The sequence below is a fragment of the Struthio camelus genome, chromosome 4 (genome assembly GCF_040807025.1).
Source record: "Struthio camelus isolate bStrCam1 chromosome 4, bStrCam1.hap1, whole genome shotgun sequence".
NCBI classification, from domain to species: Eukaryota; Metazoa; Chordata; class Aves; order Struthioniformes; family Struthionidae; genus Struthio; species Struthio camelus.
Genome location: NC_090945.1, coordinates 20766102 through 20788257, shown reverse-complemented (window position 1 = coordinate 20788257; position 22156 = coordinate 20766102). Strand labels below are relative to the sequence as shown.

The following is a 22156-nucleotide window of genomic DNA, read 5'->3' as shown; positions in this document are numbered from 1 at the left end:
AAAAATATGTATAAAAGTTTCAAAAGCAAAATACAAACGTCTCATCCTGAATTTACTAAAAACCAGTGTGTTCTGACTCTGTAAAGTTTCCAGGGTAACTGAATAACATCCCTGAAAGCTTAGCGTTTGCACAGTCTTACAATGTTTAATTTACTGCTGTTGCTATGATTAACTTTGGCCAGCATTTAAGAGGAGACAAACACCATTTCAGGAGAGTAGCATGCAGTCTGTAGAGGGAAACGCACATGCAGAATGCAGATACCTTCTCAGCAGCTATTTTGAGTCACAGACCACACCTAGCAAGAGCCAAAGTAATCTTTCACTTGTGCCTAATTTTTGTTGGCAAATGCTAGCTAATTAAGTGGATATGAATATTGTTTTTCCTCACCGTTTCCCTTCCCTGTTGACTGTTGCTTAGTCATTTTTTTCTTCCACCGTTACCATTCTGAAGAACAGACACAGCCCCTAATTTATTAGAAAATTAACTGCAGCATCTTAACTAAATCTTTAGAAAAGCAGTTTCCCTTCAAATGTGCATAAATTAATCAAGGATTCTGAGTACTATCGGGATATAAGAAACATACAATTGTCAGTTTTCCAAGTCACTGTCCCCACCTCCTTCAGAATTACCTTCTTATTAAAACAACAATGGTGCGTGGAACAACGTATTACAGAAGTAGGAAGTTTTTAAAAATGTATAACAAAAACAAAAAGCAGAAAAAATTTAAATCAGTAAATTTACTTGGCTTAGTAAAAACTCTGCAGTCAAAGCCTTTGCTAACTTTGGCTCTGAAAGTTCTATCCTTACAGAGCGCAGCCTCTGTTCTTACAGCCTAATAGGCTAACAAAAATATTCTCCTACATGATGAAGTCTTGGGAAACAATCCCATTCCAAATATTTTACTACTAACACCAGACTAGCCCAGGGCATACTCCATATAGAAAGCTTTATCTAATACAGGATTTATGCATCTCTACCTTAGGCACTGCAAAGTCTAGCTTACAGGCACTGGCCTCCAGAGTGGTATAAAACTCTCTGGTGAGACATCTGGAGAGGGCAATGGGTTCTGGGCTCCCTATCCCATGCATCGGATAGTCAGGATCCCTAAAGAAGCCATGCAAAAAACCTAGACATCAACCTAGCTAGCTAGCTAGCAGGGAAAAAATGGTGTTGACAAAGTAGCAAGATTCGTCAAAAATCTATTCCGCTCCAGAGTCCAGGCAGACTCAGAGCTACGAGACCAAAGTCTCACAGTCCTCTCTCAGATGAAGATGTCAACAAGGATGCTTCGAAATATGTTTTATTTTAATATCTGGAAAACAGCAGTACTTAGGCTTACACTTAACAAGGTGGGCATGCAGCAGTGAGTTCAGGATCAGTTTATGCTACCAGGATAGTTTCTACATGTATTGATTATTCTAAACAGCTCAACCACGGATTAGGTGTAAAAACACCGAATCTGAGAACAAGGAGGAACGTGCTGTAGCATGGTCCTATCTCTAAGCCAACTGGCTTAGTTGCAAGCTACAGTGTGGTATTGGTGCATGTCTCTCTGGTCCACTGATTTCCTTCTGTGGAAGTCTAAACAAGGTGTCAAACTCTTCTGTATATACTGGTCAATAGCTTAGTGGCTAGGCCCCTGTCCCGGCAGACGAAAAAGGGAAAGTTTCAACACAGTCAGGCTAAGTGTCCTATTAAGTTTTATCATATGAGCACGGCTTCCACTCTCACCATGTTTTAGAAGAATATCGCAATTAGCACAGATGGTTTGGATAGTTTCCCTAACACATTGACAAGATCACTTCCTACTGGATCTTGGACAATCCAGGGACCAGGAATGCAGAGCTTGCAAAGCTATCTGTCCTACTTACTACTCAGAGTTAGCAAAATATAATCTACTCACTGGTCTACAGCTGCTGAAGGAAGAAGGAAGCTTTTGTTACCTACACTGGAGAAGAAGCCTTGTGTCTTACAACATAAGGTAATTTCAAATAACCTGAATACAGAGGGTCATATGAAGTCTGCACAAACGAAAAAGGTGAGATTTGTCTTCAACAACATGAAACATTTAGTCAGCTCTGACATTTCATTTCCAGTGGTGGTAAATATGAAGAGGAATCTCCGTTACGTTAGTTCCAAGTACCTATGGGGATTACAAAGTTATAAGCCAACATGGAAAAGGGTGTGACACTTCAAAATAGACAGACAGCAGAGCAAAACTGTTGCTAACCTCTCCTTCAGAACCTTTCCTCCAGAAAGTTTTCTTAAGCCCATCATCTTTTGCTATAAAACAAAGCTTTCTAGTAGTATGGACAATTTTACTACGTATCCAAGCAATTCCTCTCTGAAGAGACTTACAGTGTGAAATTGCTGAGCTGTGCATAAAACCTATTGCTTACATGAGCTTCAGTGCCCAAAAGAAAAGGGGGCAGCATTACAAAAAAACAAAAAAAAAAAAAACAAAAAAAACCCCACCATCACAAAGAACTTCTGGATGATCACAGAGCGACAGACCAGCAAGTCTTACTTCCACAGAAAGCAAACTGGTAGATACCACAACGGTGGAGAACATAAAAACACACAAAGATAAATAAGATATACAGGGGTAGAGTTGACATGGCTCTTGAGGAGCAACATCATTACATATAAACCTACTGAATTCTATCAAGAATCAGTCAGCACACAGACAAGTATGACCTAGTTGATACAATATATCTTGCTTTTGAAAAAAAAGTCTTTTGACATCAAAAATGCTTAAATTAGCTAAGCTCTCATGAAATATAAGGGAAGGCCCTCTGGTGAATAAGTAGCTAAATAAAAGACAGAAAACAAAGGGTAAAATATAAAGAACCGCTTTTTACAATGGGTAGATGCTATCGGCAAACAACTCAGGATGCGTTCTGCTATCTGTGCTTTCGAACACATCTAACAAGTGATCTGAGCAACAGAGCAATCAGTAAGATGTTTAGTTTGAATCATTTTGTACTGCCTGCAAACTACGTGTTCCAGGAAGACCTCACTCTACTCAAATCAAAGAGCGGCACGAGCGCCTAACCACTATTAAATGTATGTGCCTCTCTAAAAATTTGCTACAAGCTAGAGCTACAGCCCCAACACAATTCTGACCGACCACAGGTGTATGTGAACAGTAGAACCTCTCTGAGTCCCCACTAAGACAAGGGCAGATAACTAAAACGTGGGGATTTCCCCAATTCTTCCGATTCATTTAACATTTGGATGACTCATTTAAAACTCAAAGGAACAGGTGCCTTACCAATATTCACCTCACTCAACTTGTAGCTTCTGCAGACCTTATAACACTGACACAGCTCTACCTAAGAAATGTACCATCATCCGTGCGAAAACCATGGCTTCCCAAATGGCTCAGCTGGACTGGCCATCATCAGAAAGCTCAATATTCCTCCACAGAGGTAAAACGGCTTTAAGCTCACCAACACGAGCACTTCTCAGAAGTAAATCCATTCTAGCTTTATCTTTTTAACCAGTTAGAGAATTAACTGAGGAGAAAATTAAAATCAAAATATTAAATTCTCACCAATGACTAGTTCTACAAAGAAAAATCAAATAAATGTGAAAGAATATCATAAAGATCGATGACACAAATGCTAAGGAGCAACAAATAAGGTTACTTCAGAAATTTAAATATTTAAAACCATATATAATCACTTGGAGTTGTTTATATTTGCTTTTAAAATATGAAATACTCTTTTAACTAACTTCTGCTAGCAAGCACTATTAAATGTTAAACAAAGATCACATGGTTTATTCAGGCTCTGGAAACATTCATACATCTCCAAAACAAATTCATGTAGGGCTTGGTCTATGATGATAACTGTGAGAGTCGGTTTATTTTTATAGACTGTTGCTAAAGCAGTGGTGGACTAAAAATAAGTTCTGTCAAACAATGATACTGTATTCTCAAAATCCATAACAAACAAATACTTTTCATAGATCATCCAAATCAGGAGAGTGAAGATGAAGCGTTATTTCTGAGCAATGATAAATAAGGACTTGGTATAGATAAGACTTAGAAACGTCTCCCGTTGGTGAGATTTCTTGGGGCAGGGGGAGCAACACTCATGAACGCTCTCATTGCTTTTGTTTCTGACAATTTACAGCATACATGCAAGATTCACAAGTCAACAGTTTTCTAGACTGGCTTTAGACATTTTTTGTAGCAATAGGTGAGAGATCGGAGTCTTTTTAACAATTCCACTGCCGAACTGGAGTACAGAGAATATTAGGAGGTACTACTATTAAGAGTTTTTGTTTGTTTGTTTTTGAATTTATGACAGACATTAATTACAAAGCTTCAGGGAGTTCTCCAGGCTCTGTCAGCCAGAGCACTATTGATTCTTCAGAGTCAAATATGAAGTGGAAGACAAGTGAAAAACATCTAACTCGTAGAACAGAATGCTGCATAACCTGTAGAAGCTACAGAGTTATTTAAGATCAATACTCTATCCAGACAGCAATAGCTTCCTTTCCATAAGCTTCAAGCAGAACTACATGCTAATACAGCTATACTGATTTCCCAGATGTAAAGTAGCTTGGAAATTTTTTCATAAGACCTTCTTGTCAAGGAGTAACAGGAACAAAACCGATTTGACTGCAAAGCGATGCCTGTAGTCTCCATTACACATACTTCTCTGCCACCTCCAGGTCCCCACTTACCTTCTCCCACTTCTTTGTATGCAATTGCTACAGATAAAGAATCTCTCTGGTACTTCTTGCTGCTGCCTACACAGGCAGGAGCAGTTCAGTACATTGCTCTGCAGGTCAAAGTGTAAAGCGAGCAAGAGACACTAAGCAGACTACACAACCCTCCCCCCCGTACTAACATGCAACACCACTGCTTACAAATCCTCCACCAAAATGTTTTCAATTAAGGAAGAAAATAACGGGTGTGCACTTGCACTCTCCCTCTCATACATGCATCCAATCCTATCAATGTCAGTAGACTCAGTCATTTCATTACTTTTTTATTAAATTTTTGCTGCAGTTTAGATCACATAGTGCCAAACAAAGCCTGGATAGGAGGGAATATGATCCACCGTTCTCATTGATAATGTTTCAGGCCACCTGACCAGAACATAACACTTCATAGACGCAAACAACAGTCCCCTCAGTGAAATCAAAATCCATGTTCAAGACAGGCTCTTCCAGAAAGGAAGAATAAGCCACCTGAAGACTGGCACTGTATCCTTAAGTTATTTGGAAATTGGTAACCAACCCTTACTCCTTACCTTACAAGGTAAGGGTTTTCCTTTACTTCTAACTGCCCTAATACAGTAATGGCATGAAAAAACATGACATGAATTCTGTGGTAACAGAGACCACTGAAAATGCAAATATATTTCATATACTATTTAAAATTCACTCTCCATTATAAGTGATGGTCAGAGCACAACACCAGTAAATTGAAACGCTATATTCCTGCAACACCCGTAAGGCTATTAGTCACTTGAATGACCTTGAATGTCCACAGCTTTTTAAATATGGCTTTACTAACACAGAAAGACATGGTTTATGCAATATCTATCCATCATAATGGACAGTGCATGGACTTTCTGAAATTCTTCCCAAGATAATAAAAATACATATGCAGTACTAAAAGGCGGCCAAATGCTAATTGTATCATCGGTTTGATGAAATGAATCTTACAGTTCTAGTGAGATATGCAGATTTTTCAGCTGTTCCTAACCATACAAGCAGCTGCACAAACTATTCACGAGTATTTCACAGTCATGGTCCACTAAACCCTCGTAACACTTGCTTTTCTTCTTCCCCCTTTAAAAAGAAAAAGGAGTGAAATTCTACGGGTGCTAGCACCAAGTACATTAGAAACTGCAGAAATTGAGATATATCTATCTGTAGCTGAAGCTACAACAAAGATGAATGAAAGGCAACTTCAACACAAGGCTAGAAGCAATTATGAATTTAAACAGTTACTATGTACAACATACTGTTTATCAAGAGATAAAGACATTAGATAGATTCCCACTCTGCACTAAACTCTGTTACATGGGATGAGCATCACCTGCTGACATCATTAAAAGGCACTTAAAGGCATCCATAAGATATGCTAGATATTCTGAAAGGAAGAACATTCTGTGCCTTGTAGTCACTAGTTCCAGGCAGAAAGCACCACAGTAGGAAATTCAGAAACACAAATAAGCTCTTGAATATATTTCACCTCAATAAAAAGCCTAGTTCTTTCGAATTAAGTGGCTATACGGAATTAAAGTGGTTATAAATCCCATATGGAAAACCATTTTTATTATAAGATCGTAAGAGTAGGATCTTATTTTGGCAGGAGCAGTGAAGACAAATGGTATCGGCAAGCCTCAGAAAAACTGCATCAGCTAAGACTGCCCGGCACTTCCTGCGTTACCACCATCTCTTCAGTCCTTAACTTTACCAAGCTATAACTGTTCAGAATGAAATTTTCCACGCTGGACTTGGGCCAATTTTGAGAGACATTCTTCAGACAAAGATTTTTAGCCTCTTCTGAAAGAGAGACTAGGAAAAAATATTCTGCTCTATACAGACTAATGAATTCTGCTGACCTTTCTTTTGAACAGCTTGAGAGCACCAGCACTTTCGAACTGGTGGGTCACCGAACAGTTATTTTTGCCAGCCCAGGGAAAACCCTCCTGAACTTGGCCAAATACAAGCATTTGTACATACTGCTAATTTACATACACAAAAGAGATCTAGATTTTAGCAACTCATTGATCACCCTGTCCAAACACTGCGTGGGAGACAGGGAATGCTCACACGGGGGCAAAAATGACCCGATGCAGATTGAAAGTGAAAGACAGATACAAATGAAGAGCCAGTAGGAAAGCAGAATCGGTACCATCTCAGCACAGAAACAAGGATAAAGAATACTAAAGAGTAAAGCCTAGCTTGTAAAGTAAAGGGGTGGGGAAGCAACAGCAGGAGTTTCATCTGGGAGAAAATGTGGGGGGACAGCAAGCAGAGTCTGCACATTCCCTTCAAGAACTGGAATGAAACCTAAAATTACTGCAGATAAACAGTGAAACTCAGTATCTGCAGAACCACAAGCAATACACTCCATTTCCCTGTGGACCTAAAAGATAACTACATACTACCCTGCTAAAACAATACTCTTAATTGAGACTACAGAGGTCTGTTGGATTGGAAATTATCCACCCTGATAAAGAACAACATCTGTTTTTTTCCAGTATACTTTTCCAAAAAACATAAGAATTTACTAGTAATAAAACAAAGAAAAACAAAGAGTTCAACCCCAAGCACTGGAGTCTTTGCTATTTTAATTACGCTTTTCTGTGAATGTGTTTTATGACGGAGTTTTTGAAGACATGATCACATACTATAACTTCCATGATAGCCCCGATTTTTTCGGCCAACAGCGCTCAAAGGAAATTAGAGCGGCACATCAAACGGCAATGCTGTCTGCACATCTCTGTTGCAGAATTTAGAAGCCACGTAATGGAGGAGGAAGACAACCACACACAAGAAAGGATGGTCCTATGGATGATGCAGTTAAATGCTGCATGTGAGAACTAGTTCAGTTCCTGCTTCTGACAAAATCCTTTGGTGATGTTAGGAAATTTGGGTACCTGACACGAGACAAGAGGATACCTAAATTTTTCAGAAGCGCTCTGCAAATGAAGTATGGCTATGTTTGGAACACGAAGGGCTGAGATGGTAATGTAAGAGAAGAAATTAACTGGGTCAGCGTCTACAAATGGGTGCCAAAAAATGGGTGACTACTTTTGACTTTTTTCTATGACACAGTTCATTCAAGGAAAAAATACTCTTATCTTCTCAGATTGTTGTGAAATTAATTATTTCTTAAAAAAACCTCAATGGAAAAATACCACTCTAACTATAACTGTCCATGTCTTAAAATGAAATTAGGGTCTGCTGAAACAGTTTGCGGCTATGTTCTTTTAATGCCCGACATTAAACTGACAGTGCTGCCACAAACTAGAGACAGTTGTGGCAACATCACGATCCTAGTGGTTCAGATAACACGGTGGTCACCCTTGTGAACCTTTAGAAAAGGTTTTCTAAACAAAGATTTTTATCCCCTGAATTTGCATCATGACTAGAGAGCATCTCATTGTTTTCTGCCACCTCCCACTCTCCCCTGCTCCTTAAAAGTCAGAGGTAAGACCCTCCACCCCCAATCAGAGAAGAACTCTCAGAAGAGCACAGAAGAATATTCATTTAGTCTTTACCTCATTTGGTGGAACAACAGCAAATGGCTTGACGACAACTGCCAGGGGAACACGAGCCTGTTTGGCCATATCTGAAGAACACGGGAAGCAGTAGGTAGTACATCGGATGTAACGAGGACTGGCGTGGCCTAGAACAGCCAATAAAACAAAATGAAAGTACAAGGAACCTGCCTGTTCCAAAGATACATCAGCAAACCAAAACAGCATAAAGCAACAAGTGCATATGCTAAGTTAAATACATTCTTTTTTCTCCCCATGCAAGCTTCTGCCCGTATCTCCTTTTTATACGTCAGCCCATTGTCCCTCCCTGCAGGTAAATCTCTTGTTGTTTGGAGTTTACTGTAGAAATTTAAACATATAAAGAAAAAAAACCCGATTATTTGCGATAAGAATCTCAATAGAAGTGTCTGGTTTGAAAGTAATCACATCTAACATCTTAAAAGGAAATAATATGCATTTTCCCCAGTGGGAACGTCGACACCGTATAATGAAACGCTGCAGACTGATACCTAATGTCAAGACTGCTCTAATGAGCCAGCTCCGATTCAGAAAATAGTATACCTGGGCATACATCAACACAATCGTTTATCTTGCAAAATATAGCGTGCTAAAGTCAGTACACTACTTCTGATGTCAAGCTTAACTCAGTTCTTTCTATGAGAGACCATTTTGTGTGCTGCAGACAAGAGCACTGAAAGTCAGCGGGAGTTCAGAAACTTCTTTATGCTCCTCTTTAACCATCACGCTGCAGCTCTGCTTAGTTTCTTGAAAGGAATTTCCTTGTTCATTAGAACTGCTTTACCCTGTTCCCAGATAATGCCAAAAAAACTTGATGTGTTTGTACATTTTGTTCAGTTCATCCAAGCACTGACAAATTAATGCTATGCTGAATCAGTTTAATCTATACTAAAGCATCAAGCCTGTTATCAAGAACTTCACGTGGAATATGGTATTTACAGGCTCTAGGCAGACAAAATTGAAGATTGGCAAGAGGCAAACGTAGATAAACTAGCCAAAGGAAAACGTTACGCTAACTAAGACAGCTTGTACTCTACCCCTACAGCTTGAATAGACGTTTCCAAAATTCATGTCTTAAAAGACAATGATGTTAGTCTCATTGCTAATTTCAGCATGGGACTGCATGATTCCTCTAGCATCCATCTTAGAGACTTTTAAAAGTTCAGAAGAATCTGAAGAGGGTTTTCAACTTAAAGTTGAAAAGAAAAGTTGCCTCACCTATTCTTATTATTTTAAACGTCAGCAACGGTTGAGGAACTGCTGGCAAGGTGGTCTCAGGGCTTCCACTGAAGTTAACACAAGGTGCCGGAATTCTCAACTCCCGTTTCTCCCCCACTTTTTTTTTTTTTTTTTTTTTTAAAGGGAAGGGGTTTCCCATTTCATGTCCAATTTAGAGTAAGAAATACCATTTTAAGATGAGAAATTTGAGAATTTAGGATATTCTTTTAGTTTCTGATTTTATCTAGCAAGAATGCCATAGCAGTAACATGGATAGTTACCTTGATCTTGAATTATGCAGTCTGTGGTGACAAGAGGAGGAACCTGTCCTCTTGCGTTTGTAGCATAAATCTGTCCTCCCCTAGAAGTCTTATCATTTTCAATTACTTGAATCTGATGAATAAGAAGGATGACAATATGAGAAAGGCAAGCCATGCATTCAGTTACCTTCACAAACAGTTATGCTAACGTTTATACCAAGTAATAGTCCCATATATAAGTGCTATAAACCCATGATATACATGTTCCCAGGACAGTTAACAGCTAGAAAACTATACAGCATAGCTGAGCAGCGTAACTCACTTACAAATACAGCTGCTTGTAGGGAAACTGCAGGATTAACACTATATGTAGGGGTGGGTGAGACCTATACACAGAAAGTAAATGAGTTGTTTAAAGCAAGTATACTGACTGCTAGCAGGACAGTGCCTTCTCCAGAGTGGCTAGCCAGCAAAATAAGGAGAATGGTAGGGTAAGTTGCTGTTACTGGAGCTAGCCTTCCACAGGCTGCATCACCTCACTTAGATGCCACAGATGCAAGTTATCTTTTGTACAACCACAGTTGTGCCAGCTGCTGTTCTTCAAAAATGAAAGTGTAAGTAATTGATCAGGTAGCAACAGAGGGAAGGGTTAGCTCTCATTCCTCCCCTCTAGTTGTGGGGAAACCACTGGGAGGCTAGAAACAAAAAGTAATCTAGACACCATATCACCTTCTAAGCTGAGCTGTATTTCAGCGCTGCCTTTTACAAAGCAGTAATTTGCATCCCTGAGAAAAGCCTTGCTGGCCATTAGCTAGTATTTCAACATCAGAGTTCATGGTCTACTTTCTCTGAGTCAGATTACCATGTTGTGAGCTTTTCCTGGAAAAAAAGTAAAGGACAGCAGCCACAGAAAAGATTTTTGCTGAAGTGGAGAAGCTCTGGTCACGTACTGATTTATTCTGGTTGAAGCAACTTAAGATGTAATTTCATGAAACGCTGCTTAAGCTGGCTTTGCTACTGAACAAATTTTCCTTCCCATGCACACTGTCCCCCATCACTTGCACACAGTCCCTCAACACTGTTTAAGTTTTATGCTTTTCAGGATACAGCTGACGTTATATAAACCTGTATATTGGCCCACACGGTAAAGGAGATCACTGAAATGATACCATTACTCCTTTTCCTCCCTCTAAATGAGCTATCATTTTAGCAATCCATTTTACAGTGTAGCCTAACAGTTGTACTGCTGTGAGAAGCAAGTAAGAGGAAAGAGACAGGGAAATTCCGAGGTTGGCTTTGCCACTGAAGCTGGCATCCCATGGCATTGTATCTTTACACTGCACATGATTTTTTTAATAGTAGCTGGGGAACTTGAGAAGCCTCTGTTGGAGAGCAGAGGGGAAAAACAAAATTCGTTGCATAGAATCCGCTCATCATTGTCCAAGAGGTATTCCCTAACACACTGGAAATAATCTGGGGCCCACAACTTTTTCTTTTTCTATAAAGTTTCTGTACTGTAATTTACGTACAACACATTCCTTAGCTTCAACATTATGATTACTTTTCTCTGCCTCCTTGGCTTGTATACTTATCGTTAACATTTGCATTAGAAAGAAAAAGATTTTGCTCTAAAAAGGCCCACTGGCTGAAGAAAGCAAACGACTTTCAGACTGAGATCTGCAAAGCATCAATGTTCCATGGTATTCTGCAGTTAACTGACCTAGATATATCACTGTTCTTGGAAATAATTGTTGACAAAGCACAGATGCTAGTTTTCATAGATGTTGTCAGAGCTCATATCAACCTCTAACATATGTAAGAAAATATAAATCAACAATGGCTATAGATAAGAAGCAAATCTATCTGGCAACACTACTGTAATTGTATAATGTAAATATAACAAGAAATACACATGGTGATCCTTACTCCTCATTCTGAATTAGCTTTTTGCCCTTTACAGACATTGACCCAGATCATGTTTCTTTTAAACATGTCATTTTGATCCTCTCTCTGCTGCTAAAACAAACCTTTTAACCTATTTTAACATTGCTGTCCTAGCCAAGCCTGTTTATTCTACATGCATAATTGAAACAAGACATCAGTCAGCTTTTATGCCAGCTTTTTATGCTCCTCCTCCTTTTTTTTTTTTTTCCTTTTTTAAATTAGGCTGACCATTTTATCCTTCTTACATAAAAGCACCAATCCGAAACACAGGGATGAGTGGCCTGTTAAGGGTGTTGCCTACACTTGCTAATTATACAGACACTCACTTCAATTTCTTAAACAAGAGTTTTCGACTACATTAAACTTGAATATTTCCTCTAACAGAGGGAATTGCAGTTGTTATGTTAACTGCTAAGTGATTATTAAAAAGCATTTTTTTTCAAGATTTTAGGAGTCTTATGTTAGAATGAACACTGGATAAAACAGATAAGCTCTTCTGGAAGGAAGAAACAAAAACTGAAAGCATGGCTGCCCAATCCTAGAGAGTGTCTGGCTTTTACAAAAATGCTTTTCCTTCAGCCTTGTGAAATGCAAATCCTTCCTGTACAGCAATACTGCTTCAGCAAAGGACGCTTAAGATTCCTTCACCCAGACTAGATTACAGCGCGGTGACTACTACATTTTTTTAAGTGGAAAATGTACATTTTAATTCCTCCGTCAAAGCTGCAGGACTTTGCCTGCCTCAAGCATCTCCAAGGACCCTTTGGCCCGGCTAGCTGGTCACCAGGACCAGGAGAAGTGTGCATTAGAAGAAGTGCGTTAGAGAGTGCATTTTCCCCATGAGGTCTGCACGTTTCTCCCCTCTACTTCGATTAGCTATTCTCAACAAAAAATAAGTTCAGTGTGGCCTTCATCTGACCAGTTATTCTTCTGGGTAACTATTAAGCTTCTTTATTTAAAAAGATGGACATAGTTATAACCTTGTTCTCTTTTTCCTCTAACCCCATTTTGAAAAGAAGAGGCAGCTTCTAGTGCATTAAACAAACAGCATGTCCAATCAGTGCACGTTTAGGCACGTTTAAACAGCTCAGCCTTTTGAACGTGTATGAGGCTTAAGCATGAACTACACACCCTGATTACTGAAATCACTACTAGTCTGTGGCAACCGGAAGGATGTTCTAACAAATAATTCCAGTTGCCTGGGAAACCCCTGGAATCAAATAGTGAGGTGGCTTCTGAGCATAGGACTTCTCAGCATTTCCAGGATTGCAATTTTAGAGTTAAAAAAAGAGCTGCATTCTGCCTAAGTCCTATTTTAGGTATCCATCCTCTACTAAGCCTAAGCCTTCCATCTTTCTGGAATGAAAAGGAAAGGTGATTAGCTGCAGGGAATGTAAGTAATCCATCAGTACTGCTTACTGCCATACTGAGAACCCTGTTGAGAATTCCTATGAACATTTGTGGAGTCAGGCTTATATGCCTTGTTAGCTATAAAGTTATAAAGCCTCTTCAGTTCTAAAACCTACGTTATGCACTACTCATTCTTCCAAAACAGAGAGCAGAGAGTACAAAATTCCATGTAACTAACAAACTTAACGCAAACATTGGAACATATCCTGTGAACTAAGCAACATAAGGGCATTTTAATGCTCAAAAAAATCGCCAGCTAAAGTAAAAACAATGCTAGCATTGCCATTTGTCTAAAATGCAGCAGAAATTTACTTTCACTAAAAAATAGTATCACAATACTTACAGGGCTCGGAATAGAGTCAGGATCAAGCTTCTTCTGCTGTGGACCTGTGAGCTGTGCGGGACTTCCAGGGAAAGCACCAGGATAAGGCAGTTGAGCTCCTGCCATCTGAGGGCCGTAATTTGCTGCAGAGTTACAAATGACCACTGATTTAAGCATTTAAGTTCTGGTATCAATTTTTAACATCAAGCTTTGCCATACAACTCATTCCTACTGGAGCCAAACGCCACTTCTCTTTGCCTTCCGCTTTCAGCGATTACAAGAAATTGATTATTTTAGCTCATGCAGTCTGCTGTTTTAAAAGTAAGCATAAAACTAGGTGTAACAACTTTGGATACAAAAGTTTTCAGATATGTGCCCGAGTAGGATAGTCAGTAGAGATTCTCACAGCTACTCAGTCCAGGCCATTACCTTACCGAGAAACCCTCCAGTAACATCAGTCAGTGCAAACTGATCTAGTTAGGTTGACAACTAAAAAGCCAGCTAACTGTTTACTTATCTGCTTCAGGTAAAACAAAACACATTCTTTGTATTCCGTTATAACTCTTTATTGCTATACGAAGCATTTTTGAAAGCTGCTGATGGCAGACAGTACTATAAAACGGAGAGCGCACTACACCTTTTTGGAGTATAAAAGACACCCTCCTTTCTGTAGTATGTTGTACCTTCACCCGTTACCAACCGAATAATTCTGCTCCTGATCCAAATTAATCTACTTCTTGCTACTTTCTTTTTCAGAATGTTGAACCTCTGAGGAAAAGCACAGCCTGCCTTAAATGCACGGATTGACGATGGGAATCTTTCCATTCTACTAAAAAGAGAATTAAGTTTTTATTTTTCCAAGTCAGTAGGATGTCATCCATGACTGGCTGAAGTTCCACCAGTGATTCCCAATGCATGTTCTATTTTCAGTTAGATACCAAACATCCTTCCTTACCTTGTTGAGGATGATATCCAGGCCCTGGGGGCTGTCCTGGAAGCTGCTGCAAGCTAGCATTTGGGGGGCCAGATCCAGGGATCCCATCTTGTCTGGCCATTGGAGGCAATGATGGTTGAGCACAAAGGCTATTTACATTATTTGCTGGTGGAGTAATCTGTGATCCAGGGGGTAAAGCCATTTGCTGCTGGGCCAGTGGTGGTGGTGGTGGTGGTTGTGGACCCTGAAAAGATGCTGTGTGCCCAGAAGACACGCAAGAGCTCTGAGTAGCACCAGGACCTGAGTGGGAAGCCGTACGTCAAACGAGCCAAAACCAACAACCTACCGTGTGGAAGGTAATCTATTTTAATTCCATACTTTCGCAAGGGATATGGGAATATTGCATCTTGTATCGATAACGCTTCATTATAGGGATTCTGAATGCCTCTTTTTGTAACAATTCTGACTTTACAGGTTAAGTTTGACCTTATTCTAACGTCCGACTTTTCCCTGCGGTCCTATTTGCAATAAAAACCTGAAACTGGGTGGGGAAGGGGAGAGGGACGTCAGTCTTTGACAATTCTTGATTAAAATACGCATAAATCCCTATTTGCTTTTGAAATAATATTTAACTTCATTACGTGAAATAATAATAATCACATTCTCTTATGTGGCACGTTTTTGTTAGTTTGCTGTCTCCATTTCACTATGACAGGTTTAATGGGAGGTAAATCCATTCATTTAATTTGATTTATAACCACCTTCTTCAGGTTTTGATGCTAAAAGGTGGAATTTGTCAGGATTATTTTGTGTACATTGATGAGGAATTCTTTAACAGAATCTGGTTCCAATCAGAATTGACAGGACTCTGGAAATATTTCTTTGAGTCTTATAATCTGTAAATGCTTGCTATTTTACAATATCTGCATTTTTAGTCAAATTTCTCCCAAAAGATCTACAGTAAAATAATTTTCAGAAAAGCTAAGAACATAACCAAAATTAAGGTTGGAACTAAAGTACTAATACGTTAATATAAAAACCCTGAAATGTATCTCCAGTCAGACATTAACTGAAAAATAAAAAGTTCATTTACAAAACACAAGCTCAGGTTCACATTTGGTACAGACATTGTTCCGTTAACTTGACAAGCTGTGAACTTCAGCAGTCTGCCAAGTTACACCAATTTAGGCCTGCAGTTAATCTAAATTAGAAGAACAAAACCCAACACAGAGGCAGAGCATTAAAGAACCCGTATCTTCAGTGGTCTGAAGGGTATCTGAAAATTCCAGTACATGTAACGAGGTAAGCAAGAATACTCTGTTCTACATAATTACTGCTGAAGGCAATATACTGAAGGCAGAGAAATAAACTAATTCTTTTTGTTCTACATAATATAAGTCATGAAGCATTGTAGCAATGCCGGGCTACATTTCATCCCGTATAAAACAGTCTAACTTAATTGCACACTTGCCGTTCAGTACGCTAAAGCTGAATTCAAGTCTAAATTAATTTTTCTAAGATGAAGAAGGTATAAGTTTTCACAAGCAATTGTTCAAACAGAGGGCCAGACCCCCAGTAGTCACGCAGGTTTCATTCAACTCTAATCGACAACTTGCAAAGTCAGGGCAGGAACAATGATGCAACTGTCAGTACAGTCTGAACTAAAAGTTCATCTCTACTCATATCTTACAACGATACTGACCACCACAGTGATCTCAAATTCATCCTCCTAAATGCACAGGTCACAGGAAAACAAGATGCTAACTAAATTCCACTCCTTTTCAGTTGAATAGCAAATTTGATCAGGCCTCAGTAAATATTCAGGAAAAGCAGATCTAACATAAAAAAAATAAAATCAGTGATGGCAAATCTAATTTACATAGAAGAATCACACAATCACATCTTTACCTCATGGTTCATTTTTGAGATGGTTTAAACCCAGATTAAATGTAAGTGAAATTTAGATGAAAAACTAAACTATAAGCTTTGGATAAGAAAAGAATAAGATAGTTTCAAAACACAGAGAAATTTTGAAAAACTGAGGAAAATAAGCCCTGTCCGCATATTAACTGCTCTCGCCTTGCCTGTTACCGACAGTATCAACACAGAATATAAGAAATGACTGAGAAGGTAACTGGTCTTTCCGGAAGGTTCAACAAATATCAATTCAGAACTAACTCAAGGGCACTCACTCAAGTAACAGGACGAGATTAAAAATCTAAGATCTTGAGAAAATGATAGTGGTCAAATATTTTAGGTTCTACTTCTATGGAAGTTCAGTAAGGTGCTAATTACCATAATCGTAATAGTTTTAATTGAGAAAAAGTAAATCAAATCAGATAAAACCGATTACCATAGCTATTTATATGCATGGTGTTGAGCTGGTTAGCAAGTTGTGTTGTAGACGAAGTGGATGCAGTATTTGGATAGGCTGGTTGTGATTGATGACTGTAGGGAAGATAGGAAGATCCTGTACTGTTTGGAGGTGGAGGGCCTTGAAACCTAAAGGGAGAAATTAGCGCAGTTATACAGAGATTTACACCAAGCGGTAATAATCCCTGAAGGCCTACTACCTTCTCCAGGGTGATGCTGAAACAATTAATTAGGAGGGCCAAACTCTGAAGAGTTTGCTCATTTTCTGACCATAAAAAACAGATTTTTGTTAAAATAGCTTTGAAGAGAGAATGCACGCTAATTTAAAAAAGACAGTATGTGTTTGCTTGCGTACTTATAGAAACAAAGAAGCGCGAGTATGCCTGGGCAAAGAGAAAGAGATGGTAACTCTACGAAAGCTTGGTGATCAAGAAATTTAAGCTTCTGAACGTACCACATCACTCCAGCCTCTTTCCACAGTTATACAGGAAGCTTCCTTACCGGGAACGAGTGAGGACACTGGGATGAACATTAAGACAATCTCTGTGCAGTGAGGCAAATGAAGAGGAAGACTCTTAAGGAGCTCCCAGTAGTAGGGGGAAAGGGAAAAGACAGGTGTGGAAAAAAACTACTCCAGGATTACCAGACACGGGAAAACATGAAGGCAAGAACCGGATGAAAGGAAGAAGTAACACCTGTGTGACTTGTAAAGATATTATCTACCAGATTCTATATTCATTTTGGGAAAAATGAGATCGCAGGCCATCCTTCTGGATAAATCCAGAAGATTTATATTGCCTCCCCTACAACCATTTCGAAAACTGAGGAAGGCCTTACGTATACTAAGGGAAGTAGAATTCACTTTCCTTGAAATTTTTTTATGGAAATTTCCTGGCCTAGAATAGCAGCTCTCAGTAACCTGGGAATAAATCAAAATCAGGTAAAAACAGTAAATGGGCAGCTGTCACGGTGATGACTGGAAACTAGGAAAGAGAAACAACATTTTTCTGGGCTGGTTATGTCAATTCAACTCTCTTCATCCTGTTTTTGCATTCCTCATTTTCAGGTCTTCAGGACAACAGCCACCTCCGCCTATGCATTGACACATTGTCTTCTACACAGGATCACCAGCCTCTGTGATACACACAGTGATAACACACAGACAACAGGCTTCCCTATTCTGATGCCTAATAAAACATATATATGGCTTTATCTGAACACAAATAACAATACAGCAACTAAAAAGCACAGAAGCAGATTAAGACTTTGATCAATTAAATCAAGAACGTTGTTAAACAGCATCACGTTCACAGAAACAGTTATACATGCACCAACTCTAATTTTGTCACTCCTAAGAGGACAGCAAAATAATTAACAATTGACAGAATTAACTAAGATAGGTACACATATCTACTCACGTACAACCACCTAAAATATAAATTATGTCAAATCATTGTAATCAAGCTTTTTTGCCCTCTCCTTATATCCCCTCATATCGTTTTCCCAAGATTTCCTTTTATATCTTCTATCTATCCCTAGTTTCTCCCTTCCCATCTTACTTCCTCTCACTCCCTTCTCTTTCACTTCTTTCTGTGAGCTCTGGAAGAGAACAATACCACTTCAGGTAAACTCTTCAGAGTCAGTCAATCACAGACTTGAACAAAACGGAGGCAGTCACTAATCTCAGAGACCATGGCAAAACTGCATTACAAAATATCTTCAAAATGCCCTATGGAGCCTTGGCTACGATCCCACAACACTGTTAAAACACACTGGCCACTGTTAATCACTAAGTAACAACACCTTGGCACCTCACAACAGAAGAGAATTAAGACATCAAAAAATGAATAAAAGAAGCGCAGCTCCTACAACAAACAGCAGTTATTAACACCTTACTGCTGCTTTTAACCAGTGAGTCTAAGTTCAAGCAGAAAGCATAAAAAGAAAATCAATCCATGATAAAGACCTGACTTGCTGTAAAATGGAACTTAATGAGACGACAGATTGCACTATATGATCTGGCAGCTTAACATAACAGGAAACTGAACTTGATGATCCAGTTCAAAATTGGAATAGGTCAGAACTGCTGAAGGTAGAAGGGATTTAACACTTGGATGCCAGCAAAGCAGTCAAAGAGAGGAAAAAGAGAACAAACAACTTAGTTCTTATGTATTAACTCGTGAAGTCACCTATGCGGCAGTTGCCCTGGTGTATTGGGCCCGTTTTGGAGGTTGGTCTGGCTGAACTGATGTGCTCCAGGGGGTGGAGGTCCAACAGGAGCTGAAGATGCAAAAGGCACAGTTGATTTTGACATACCTGCCAAACAAAAAGTACTTCCTGTAAGAAAGCACAAGGTTATTAAGAAGTACGAACATAAAACCCTGCTGTAGGACTAAGAGGGCAAATTTCTGGCCAGTTACAGAAGCAAATATGAAAAGGAAGAGATAGTTAAAAAGGAAGCAAATACTAGTCAGCAATTTTCTGGTGAAAGAATAAAAGTGGGACAGTAAGGAAAACGCAAGAATAAGGAAACAGACCCTCCAATTCAATTTGGCATACTGGAAATTCTCTATCATCTCACTCATCTTTTGAAGGAGAAGCAATAGGTCTCTCTGCTTTCTGAAAACACTATCAGAAAGAAAACCTGGAAAAACCTTTAAAAAATTGCCTCCACGCGTATAACCAGTAAACCTATGCTAAGAATGGTTTTTAATGCACAACTGTCTAGAACACAATTTATGTAAATAAAAGTATTCAATAAACAGCTTTTCAACCTGTATTTCTTATTTTCCTTTAAATTACTACAAAATCAAAAATTTGTTCGGTACCAAGACCGGTGTTTTTCCCAGGGAGTCTAGTAAGCCAATTAACAGAAGTAGTTCTATGTTCCAACTATACTGAGCCATGGACTAAAGTAACAACTCCTGCGGTCTTTAGTAAGAAGTGTTTATAGAAACTGGGCAAAATTTCTCTTTTTTCTAATTTTGCAATGCCACAAAAATCAAGCAGGCCACGCAACACTAAAAGAATAACAAAAACAAACAAAAAAAATCTGGAATACTTGGAGTAGGGAAATGACAAAACTAACATCTCAAAAACTAAGTTTAATGCCAGTTATCATCATCTGAATGGTTTTAACAATATTAACAAATTATTTTTCTCGAAGCCTTAGAGAATAATTCAGATAACTTTACTATTTTAACTATAATTATTCTCCATAACATCAGACAAAACATTTAGACGGTTCCTCCTTCCTTCTTCCCTATCTTGCCTAGGTATATAGGCCTTACTGAAATTAGGCCAGCGGGACTTACTGAAAAATGGGCCTCAATGCTGTGCTCTCAAAAAAACACTTTTTTTTCTTGAAAAATCTGAAGCCACATACCAGTAAGTTAAAATTTTAAAAAAGCAAGGGAGTGACAGTAACAGCCATGTTTATCTGATGCATATCAATTACACTGTCTGTAGGATAACTATGCTTAGACATCAAGAGCAAATATCCCATTTGCTTATAAAAGCTACTCAAGTTGCCCCCCAATAGTAAGTAATTAGCTCCTGCCTGGTTAGAAGGCTGCAAGACTGTACTTACCACTTATCATCCAAAAATACATTATTCAGTAAAAGAGCTTAAGTAGTAAACCATCAGCTGATATTCATACACAAGTTTGTGCTCAAGAGCTTAGCGCCAATAGGACACAGGTCCTATGGTAAAGGATATAATTCATTTCCGAAGAGCTTGCTTGCCATTAACACACGTGAGTTCAGAAACATTTTTCCATTCCCAGAAGGAATACTGAACTGCTCCTTTAGTATTTGCCTGTATTAGATATTAATCGTAATACAGCATAAAGCACTGGTGCTTATTGCTTTCCGGACAGCAGAATTTACAAACAAAGTTTAGATTCCCACTACCAGGCATCTACCAAACATCTTTATCAACATTTAGGGCATCAACAACAACATGGCCAAAGTTAGCACAGGATCCTGTCCCACTAACAGTGGGAAATAAGAGCATTTTGCATAGGCACAAGTGACAGGAAGAGATAGAAAAGGCCTTCACAGAAAATGCATTTCAGGCAAATTTCATACCTGGCTGAGGTGCTGAGTATGAGGAGTTAGGATCCCCATAATGCCCATAAAGAAGTGACGTAGGAGATGGTCCAAAACCTGTAGAAAAGCCTCCTATTCCTGGCTGGGATTGGGAATATGGAGGAGTCGCAACATAACCTTGTTGACTCATGATGGCAATGCTCTCATTCCGCGTAGGGGAATCTCTTTAAGAATCTGCAAAAGAGGAAATTATATCTGCTACTATTCTTTAGTCTTCATGCATTTTAAAAGGCTGAGAACTGCGTCCCCCCGCAAAAGCAGACAGATTTGAAGGCAAAAATAGACCTTTAAGTCAGCAGAAAACATTTTTCCTTGTTTGATTGTCTGGTCGCTTAATTTTCTCAACACTATCACAATCTTGTTGCATGAATTTAAACAAATCACTGAATTTATCTGAAGAGGATTCACCTCTCCTATGCCCATGGAGAAAAATTCGAAGTAAAGGAAGTCAGGTGGAAGAAAACTCAAAGGAAATTCTCAAGCTGCTCTTTACCGGGAGAATCTACATTTCTACACCTGAAAAAACAGACTGCGAGTCTCCCTTCTAAATACCAGATATTCCAAAGAAAAATACCAGATATTCCTAAAAAAAATCAGGAAAGGCACATTTGCCAGAGTACAAGACTCCTCCAGCAATTCCTTCTCCTGCCCTAGCGTGCTTCTTTTAGAGGAAGTATGGAACATGGCGCCAGCTTTCATCATACCTTCTACATCAGCCCCATTCCAAGCAAACGAGGGAGCATTCTGCGCTTTCAATACTGGTAAGAAATGACACCGTCTATCTAAGAGCGTTGCCACTACTGTTGCAAATGCACCCCACTATGCAAGTGCTGTATGATAGTTGCTGGCCCTTGTTAAGGCTTAAGTTGAAACATGACCCCCCCCCAAAAAAAAAACAAAAAACAAAAAACAAAAAAAACCAATATGGTAATTGCCCTGTAACTTTTGCTACACCAAGAGAAGCAAAGTGACACCTCTCTCAGTTATGTCAAGGTGCCTCCTACCCCTCAACTAAGCAGTCCAATTTCCTGCTACCTGGCCCTGCTCCTGACAAATTTCCACAGCTAGTTCCTGTTCACAGGAAAGCAGACTTGGGCAAGACAGAAAAAAAGTTAGAGAATAAATTACAGGATAGAAAGAGACCCTATTTCCAGCTATCTTCTGCTTTATCTGCCCAGGTCTTTTTACTAAGGGAACCTGCAGTGTGATGAAACTGAGCCCAAGGGATTCCACATATAAGCAGCAACATGTTCTCTGAGGCACATGGCCACAGCACAGCCTTGCTATTGCCATACATCTTTTCTCTAAGCT

The 22156-nt window shown here is 39.1% G+C and overlaps 1 protein-coding gene across 20 annotated transcripts in view; it reads right to left on the bottom strand.

Moving 5' to 3' along the window:
- SEC24D (SEC24 homolog D, COPII coat complex component) overlaps positions 1–22156 on the bottom strand; it is a 113461-nt gene that overhangs the window by 30795 nt on the left and 60510 nt on the right. For 4 of the 20 annotated variants that reach the window (XM_068941730.1, XM_068941728.1, XM_009674870.2 and 1 more), the window contains exons 2-8: positions 20825–21019; positions 18925–19051; positions 16716–16864; positions 14384–14662; positions 13450–13571; positions 9774–9885; positions 8257–8384 (exon numbers count right to left, since the gene is read on the bottom strand). In XM_068941730.1, coding sequence (XP_068797831.1) covers positions 8257–8384; positions 9774–9885; positions 13450–13571; positions 14384–14662; positions 16716–16864; positions 18925–19051; positions 20825–20975 — 1068 coding nt within the window. In that variant the 5' untranslated portion in view covers positions 20976–21019. Of the gene's footprint in view, positions 1–8256; positions 8385–9773; positions 9886–13449; positions 13572–14383; positions 14663–16715; positions 16865–18924; positions 19073–20824; positions 21020–22156 lie in introns of all 20 variants that reach the window. The other 16 variants (XM_068941724.1, XM_068941725.1, XM_068941726.1 and 13 more) reach the window with 7 other exon arrangements.